At 56.6% G+C, this 8098-nt stretch overlaps 1 protein-coding gene across 1 annotated transcript; it reads left to right on the forward strand.

Moving 5' to 3' along the window:
• Positions 1-7: 7 nt before the first annotated feature.
• On the forward strand, positions 8-5409 carry KLF10 (KLF transcription factor 10). Its single transcript, XM_075415764.1, has 4 exons — positions 8-233; positions 1848-2087; positions 2193-3051; positions 3943-5409. The coding sequence occupies exons 1-4, from the start codon at positions 135-137 to the stop codon at positions 4200-4202; spliced, it is 1458 nt and encodes a 485-aa protein (XP_075271879.1). The 5' UTR covers positions 8-134; the 3' UTR covers positions 4203-5409.
• Positions 5410-8098: the final 2689 nt, after the last annotated feature.

The raw sequence follows: 8098 nt of genomic DNA on the forward strand, positions 1-8098 counted from the left end.
CGCGGGCGCCCGCGCGCCCATTGGCCGCCGCCTCACACACCTTTGCCGGCGATTGGTGGGGGGGGAGGCCGGGAGCCCCGCCCCCCCTCCCTCCCCGCCCCCGCGCGCGGAGCCCGGGGGCAGCCACCACCTGAATGGGGAGCGGCGAACAAAAAGAGGGAAACACGGGCAGCGCGCGGAGAACGGCGGCGGCGCGCGCTCCGGTCAGCCTCGGCGCCACGCAGCGCCCGGCGGTGAGTGGCCGGCCCCGCCCGGGGGGTGTCCCGAGGCCGGGAGGGGGACCTTGGGGGGCGGGAGGGGGCGAGGGGACGGCGCGGGGGAGCCCCTGGAGGGAGGGAGAGGAGCTACCGTGAACCCGCTGGCACCGCTGAGCCGGCGACGTGCAGCCCGTGGGCCGGCGCGTCCAGCGCGGGGGAACAGCGTGGGCGGCAGGCTCCGCGGCTGCGTGTGGAGGGGGGAACCGGGGCGGGGGAAGGGGGGCGATCCTGGCGCGGCGTGGGCGGCGGGGCGAGGCCGGGGCGGCGCTGCGGGGAAGAGCTGGCCGCAGCCCCCCACCCGCCGAGCGCTGACGGAGCCGGCCCGCTCTGCTCCCCTTCCCCGGCGGCGGGAGGGAGGGAGGCGGCGGGAGGCGCCGGGCGTGGCGGTGCTGGCCCCGGCCCGCCCTGAGGTGAGGCGCGCGCTCCCCTCCTGCCGCCGGGCTGAGGGCGGGGGCGGCCGCGCCGGGGAAGTGGGTGAAAGGTCGGCGCGCGGCAGTCCCCGCACCGACGAGCAGGCGCCGATCACGCTTTGTTCACATGCCCCCCCCCCGCCCGCCTCCGGGCCGCGCCTCGCACGGCGGCGGCCAATGGGAGCCGGCGCGCGGGGCGGGGAAGCCAATAGGGAGAGGGCGGGGGCGGGGAGCGGGGTGCGCTGAGGTGAGGGCGCGCGCGCCCGGCGGCCTCGGCGGGGCTGTTGGTGGCCGACGGCCCGGTTCCCGCCCCTGTCCCGGTTCCCGTCCCGGTCCCCCGCTCTGTCCCGGCTCCCCTGGGTCTCCTTAACGCCGTGCGTCTGCCCACTCGCCCCAGCCGCCTGGAGGCGCGGCTTGGAGAAAGGGAGGCTTTCCCACCGCCGCCGTCTCGTCGGGGTGGGGGGAATTCGCCCGCGGCGGCGGGCACCACCCTGCAGGCACGGAGAGCTGCATGAGGGGTAGCAGCGGCACGTACAGCCCCGGGAGGCTCGCTGCGGGGGCCGGGCCCGTGAGGTGATCCGTTAGAGGGTGGATACACGGGTGTGTACTTCAGTTCTCCAAGTTGGTGGTTTTCCTTGCATATCTGTGCGGGGGGAGAGACCTTTTGAATATTTTCTGGAACGTTTTTAGTAGCTAATACCTTTTGAAGAAAATGTGCATCAGCCCCTACACGGTGCTTTCTCGTGTGTCAAAATAAACACAATACTGAGGGCTGCATGCAAAGCAAAAATGGAAGGAGGGTAGGATGGGGGAGGAAGTTGTGTTTGATTTTTTGTTTTGTTTTATGGTGAAAATTTTTGTTAAGCTTTTACACCCAACACTTTGCGATATGGAGTAACTTGAAGTGCTGCTTAAGATCTTGGGGGGGACTTCTTTTGTCTCAAGAAAATACATGATCTTGACCAGATGGCCAGATTTCCCCACTAACAACTTCATAAAAATATGAAATAAGTAAGAAAGAGGGCAGGAAAAAGCAGGCATATTCCCCGCGTGACCAAGTGTATTTATCTTGCATGGGTTGCTTTGTTTGGTTTTTACCATAGCTTATTATAGCTAACTGCAAAATATTCAAACTTAGCCTCAGGTTTAAAGTTTACTTTTTTTCCTCTGACCAAAACAGGAGGAAGAAATGGAGATAATAACTGAGAAGCAGAGAGAGACTAGGTATTTCTGGAACAATACTCCTGAAAAAAGCGATTATGAGGCTGTAGAAGCCCTTATTTCTATGAGCTGCAACTGGAAATCAGACTTCAAAAAACATGTGGAAATGAGACCTATAACTCCAGCATCTGATATGTCGGAAGAGAGTGACGAGACTTCGCTTCCTGGAGCCGTGGACTTCAATGCGATACCAGCATTTGTAAGTTTTGTGGACTCGTGCACATGCGTGCTTGCTTTTAACGATTGTTGAGGCGATGTGTTGGTAACGCATCCCCTCCTTACTGTGTCTCTGTCCCCCACGCAGTGCCTGACCCCCCCGTACAGCCCTTCCGACTTGGAGATGTCGCAGGTGGTCCATCCCGCTGCAGCGCTTGGCAAGTCACCAGTCCAGGCTGCCAAGCCTCCGCTGGCCGCGCCTCGGAGGGAGGCCGGGCCTCTGAAGGCTCAAGCCACCAGCGTTATCCGCCACACGGCTGACGCCCAGCTTTGTAATCGCAAAACCTGTCCGGTGAGAACAGCCAGTGTGCTGAAGTACCAGGACGGCATCTCGAGGGAGTCAAGCAGTAAACAAAATGCCGAAGTGGAACGTTCGGCGTGTTCCGCCGTGGCACCAAGCGGTGATGAGAGTGGCGAGCTGCCAGTGCCGGAAGGAAAAACCGCAGAACCAGCTGTCGGCCCGCTGCCCTTGGCGAAGCCCTTGGTCAGCAGGCAGCAGCCTGCCCCCGGGCTGGCGCAGCAGTCGTCGTCGGCACCGCTGTGCCCGGCCCAAGGTGCTGGAGCCCCCCCCATGCCCGTGATTTGCCAGATGGTCCCGCTGCCCACCAACAACAATGTTGTGACAGCCGTGGTGCCCAGCCCCACGCCCAGCCAGCAGCCAGCTCTCTGCCAACCCATGGTCTTCATGGGCACCCAAGTTCCCAAAGGTGCCGTAATGTTTGTTGTTCCCCAGCCCGTCGTGCAGAGCACGAAGGCTCCCATTATTAGTCCGAACGGCACGAGACTCTCTCCCATTGCCCCTGCTCCCGGCTTTGTGCCCTCTGCAGCAAAAAACACTCCTCCAGCTGATTCTTCAAGGATAAGGAGTCACATCTGCAGCTACCCAGGGTGTGGGAAAACCTACTTCAAGAGCTCCCATTTGAAGGCTCACGTCAGAACACACACAGGTCGGTTGCTGTTGCTGGACGTTGAAAATTGGTGTGGGAAATCGTGGCTGCCTACACAACTTGTTACGGTTCTGGCGATTACCGGATTTGCTCATGGAACAAATTGTGGGGCAGCAGTGAAATACTTTTTCTGCCAGCGTGCGTTAGAGTGCCGCCTAATCTCTGACAGGAAATCTCCCGGAGGGGAAGTTGACTCAGCAGTTTGTTTGTGCTGGGCTTGCTTCGCGCCAGGCGGCGTTCAGTAACGCTGCTTGCCAGTGCGGAAGCAAGGCCTCGCCCGGTGTAGAGTGTCCTTTTCCAGAGCTAATGATGCCTGATGAGGCTTCTCCACAGGAATGCCTTTGTCAGAAGTGGGTAACACTTGGATTCTTCTATGAAAGTGTAAGGATCCACTCCAAGCTATTCCTATTTATTTTAAAGTAACTTCTCCACGCCTTGGCTCTTAACCGCAGTAGCAGGAGGAGTCACGTGTATTTTCACATAGGCTCGCAGCGCGCTGCCAGAGCTCTGTTCCATGAAGCGTTCGTGCAGGTTGCATTTCGGAGGGCAGTGTCGGGCGGGCTAAGTCGTCACGGCCTGCCGATCATGGGGGGCTGAGGGCTAAAACCGGCTGTCGAGCGTCGCAAACTATTCAGTGCCAGAGAGTTGTTAACCCTTTGTACTACTTAGCCTTCATGATAGTAAGTCTGCATGTTTAAATAGTGATATATAAACATTCTTTCACATTCCTTGTATATAAAAATAATCAATATTTATGTAGGTTTTGGCTCAACTGTGATAAGAGAACCTTTTCTTTAAAAAAGTCAAATCCTGCTAGTCAAGGCAATAGTGTTTACGGCTCGGTTTGTACTCATGGTGGTTTTTCTTTGTCATTTTCTTTTTTTCTTTTAGGTGAAAAGCCGTTTAGTTGCAGTTGGAAAGGCTGTGAGAGAAGGTTTGCGCGGTCTGACGAACTATCTCGCCATCGCAGAACACATACCGGGGAGAAGAAGTTTGCCTGCCCGATGTGTGAGCGGCGGTTCATGAGGAGTGACCACTTAACGAAGCACGCGCGTCGCCACTTATCGGCTAAGAAGTTGCCAAACTGGCAGATGGAAGTGAGCAAGCTAAACGACATCGCTGTGCCGCCAACACCTGCAGCCGCACAGTGAAAGGACTTGCCCTGGAGACGGTGGAATTAACTGTTGTCCCTGGGATGTGCCAGCTGAAAAAAGGCTTTTGCTCCTGGTCCGTGGTTCTCCCACGCCGGCTGCTGGTGGCAGCGCGGCGGAGAGACAAAGGCGGGCTGTGCTCGGTCACAACAAGTGTTGCTGGGAGAAGCGGTGGCTAGCTGGGATAGCGGGTGTCTTTTGACCTGGTAAGGAGAGACAGGAAGGGGAGGTTCTAGAGCAGAGCAGCACACGTTGTGCCAGGTTTGAATCTTGCATATTGCCCATCTGTACTCTAGGTCAGTCACGCATAAGTGTTACTGGAGGTTTGCCACTGATGTGGGAGACCCACTCCGATTTTAACTTTGGGTTGTCAGTCTTCAGCCCTGCTCCGACTAGGAAGATGGCAACGTACGGGGTGCAGGCTTGAAAGCCCAGAATGCACCCGCGTAAGATAATCTAAATCAGTTTTCCTACTTCTGCTACCTTTTCTTGGTAGGAATCTTTTCCTCCTGTCTGTTCTCTGGCCCCATCACAAGCGATGATTTGGTGGCAAACCCCCTGGAGGTTTTAGACTGGTCCCCCTGCACCATCGCCGAGGGGGTCGGCACGGGCATCCCGGGGCGCCGCGCCAGTGGCCAGAGGGTGGGAATGGTCCTGAATCCTCATAGGAGCTTTGTAACGTTTCCCCAGCTTCTTTGGCAAGCTTTGTGGTTACTGCAGCCGGTTGCACCTGGGCATCGTACAACGGCTCTGCTTTTGTGTTGCTTACGGTTCCCTGGCACCACCTCGCAGCCCTGCACCACTGCCGTGTCCGCAGACAGGTACGGTGCGCTGCTGAGAGAAACGTGACTGCACGCGGCTCGGGTGGGCTAAGGAGGGAAACCAAGGGTCTTGGGCTGCTTGATCGTGGTGTTCTTTGAAAGGCGGTTTATATTAAAAATAAAATGGGTGTATTATGTATTGTATTAAATTAGAAAGTTGTGATTCGAAAAGTAAAACGAGGCAGTAAAGACACCAGCCTAGAATTTAAACTAGCTTTTGTGACAAATAATGCATCAACTTTCACTATTTCTATTTTATCATATTAAGTTGAGGACACATATTGGAAAGTGAGCGGTTTGAAAATAGTGTATTAGATACGCTTTTTGTGACTACTTTAAAGATTTGCACATTTCTTATGTTGTACTTTATACTTTGTTTACAATAAAACCAGTTTTCATTAATGTAGACCTCTTCTTTTTTTTTTTTTCAATTCGTAGCAGAACTTACCCCTTGCAAGGAAAATAACCTCAAAACAAAATACAGTGCCTCCTGACCAATGAAACACTGTCTCTTAACCTTTGGTATTTTTTTAAGCTCTGTAAAGCCCCCAGGAGTGGAATTTCAGGTCTGCGCTTACTACTACGAGTCTCTGTTTTGTTGTGGGGGTTTTTTTCTCTCCACGCTTGCCATCACCTCTTCTCCAGCCCCCCAAAATAAGCGCGCTCCTGTGGGCCATTACAGCACCGGTGCAAGATGTTTCCTTTCTGTTAGCGACGGAGCTGCGCTGCCTTCCCCAGGGTGGCCCTGGGCCCTCTTTCCGAGGGCCAGGCTGCCCCGGGAGGAGGGCCGGGGCGTGGGGGTTTGCCTTCCGTGTGTCTGCCCGCCCGCGGGGACCTGCGTTGTTGTCACAGCGCTGCCCTGCCCTGCCCGTGGGGTGCCTGGGGCAGGGGCACTCCTTACTGCGCCCTGCATCACCCACGTGAGTCATCGCCCTTTCTTCTCGAGCCAGGGGGAATATGCTGTCACAGCCCAACGCAGAAGAGATGCTTCCCCAGGAGCCCCATCTTGCTTCACGGTTTTTTACGTTTCATGGGCATAAGATGAAATATTTCAACAGCTCTGGGGCTGAAACCCTTCCACATCTCCAACTGGCCATCGCCCCAGGGCGTCGAGTCCCCTCTCCGGCTCCGTCGGGCACACTGAACCCAGCTTTGTGCCACAGCCCCCCGTACGGAGGGCACAGAGAAAGTGACCCCCCCACCGTGGCTCTCCCCGGCAGCAGGGCGGTGGGCTTGGAGCCCCCTCCAGCTCAGTGGGGAGCTGAACTTCAACCCGACTTCCTGGGCAAGTGCTCCTGCGTGGCCATGCAATAGAAGGGGAAGAAGGGGAGCTTCCGCGCCGCTGCCATCCTTGCTGCCACCATCCCCGCCGCCTGTGTCTTCCAAAGGAGGAGCATCCGCTGGTGCCTCTTGCGCGGCACCCAGCTCCGAGGTGTGCGTGGGGCCACCCTGAGAGCCCCCGCTGGGCAGCCTTCAGGGGAAAGCCTGTTCCTGGCACCGCGGCGAGCTAAAGGCACAGTTTCTCGCTCTAAATACAGAATTTAACGGTAAGCAGTGCCCTTCGGGCTGGTACCAGCCAAAGGCAGGGGCGCATTTGTGAATTTACCTGAAGTGCTGCTTTTTTAAAGCTTAACCATGGAAGCCAACTGGGCATTCAGGCAGCTATCTGGGGGTGTAATCCAAGCCTGACCTGAAAAATGTAGCTGAAAGGGACACCCTTTTGATGCTGATGTTATTGTGCAATCGAATTTGCTTGCATAGTAGGGAACTTAATTGTTATGATTTTTCTACCAATTTCTGTGAATAGTTGGGGTTTCCTTACCCCTCTGTGCAAACCAAAGGCACACCTCATGTTCTGTCCTCCTACTCGGGTTTAACGACGAAGCCAACCAGAAACACAAACTGATGCGCTCCCAGCAAAGCCCCGCCACCACTGCCAACGCCGGCGGGCCACTGCTGTTTGCGATGCAGACACCCGGCTCCGTGGAGCCGATCCGAAGGGATCCAAGAGGTCGGCACGGATTCCCGGAAGCATATTTTGGAAGCACCTATAAACCCCTCACCTTGCTGCTCAGGACAGAAGGTGCCTGCCTGCCTTTGGAAGAAGGGGCGGCAGGGATGGGCAGGGATGATGGGCAGGCCAGTGGTGTCCTGGGATGCATTAAGAGTGTGGCCAGCAGGTCGAGGGAGGCTCTCCTCCCCCTCTACTCTGCCCTAGGGAGGCCCCATCTGGAGTACTGTGTCCAGTTCTGGGCTCCCCAGTTCAAGAAAGATGAAGAGCCACTGGAGAGAGTCCAGCGGAGGGCTACGAGGATGGTGAGGGGACTGGAGCATCTCTCCTACGAGGAGAGGCTGAGGGAGCTGGGCTTGTTCAGCCTGAAGAAGAAAAGGCTGAGAGGGGACCTTATAAATGCCTATAAATATCTGAAGGGTGGGTGTCAGGAGGATGGGGCCAGACTCTTTTCAGAAGAGCCCAGGGACAGGACAAGGGGCAATGGGCACAAACTGAAGCACAGGAAGTTCCGTCTGAACATGAGGAAGAACTTCTTCCCTCTGAGGGTGACGGAGCACTGGAACAGGCTGCCCAGGGAGGTTGTGGAGTCTCCTTCTCTGGAGATATTCAAGACCCTCCTGGACAAGGTCCTGTGCAGCCTGCTGTAGGTGACCCTGCTTCGGCAGGGGGGTTGGACCAGATGACCCACAGAGGTCCCTTCCGACCCCAAACATTCTGCGATTCTGCGACGCATCGGGGGGCTTGGGGTCTGGTTATCCCAGCCCCTGCCTAAGCCAGGACGGGTCAGCGATAGGGAGCTGTGGTGGCAGCGCGTGCATGTGCCTTTGCCAGCGCTCGGGGATTTTCATCTCTTCCAAGAGGACAGAGAGAAGGGTGGAAAAAACAACATTTTCCCTTGTGGTTTGGAGAAGAAGAATTTCCATTACAGCAGGAGCATTTGTGGGAGGCTTAGATGCTCTCTGAATGAACTAATCCGTATTTTAGAAGAAGCAGTGTCCCGAGCTGGGGCAGCTTGTCCGGAGCCACAGATGCCGCCGAGACAAGAAGCAGGGCAGCCTGCC

This window comes from Opisthocomus hoazin, chromosome 3 (assembly GCF_030867145.1).
Source record: "Opisthocomus hoazin isolate bOpiHoa1 chromosome 3, bOpiHoa1.hap1, whole genome shotgun sequence".
Classification (NCBI taxonomy): Eukaryota; Metazoa; Chordata; class Aves; order Opisthocomiformes; family Opisthocomidae; genus Opisthocomus; species Opisthocomus hoazin.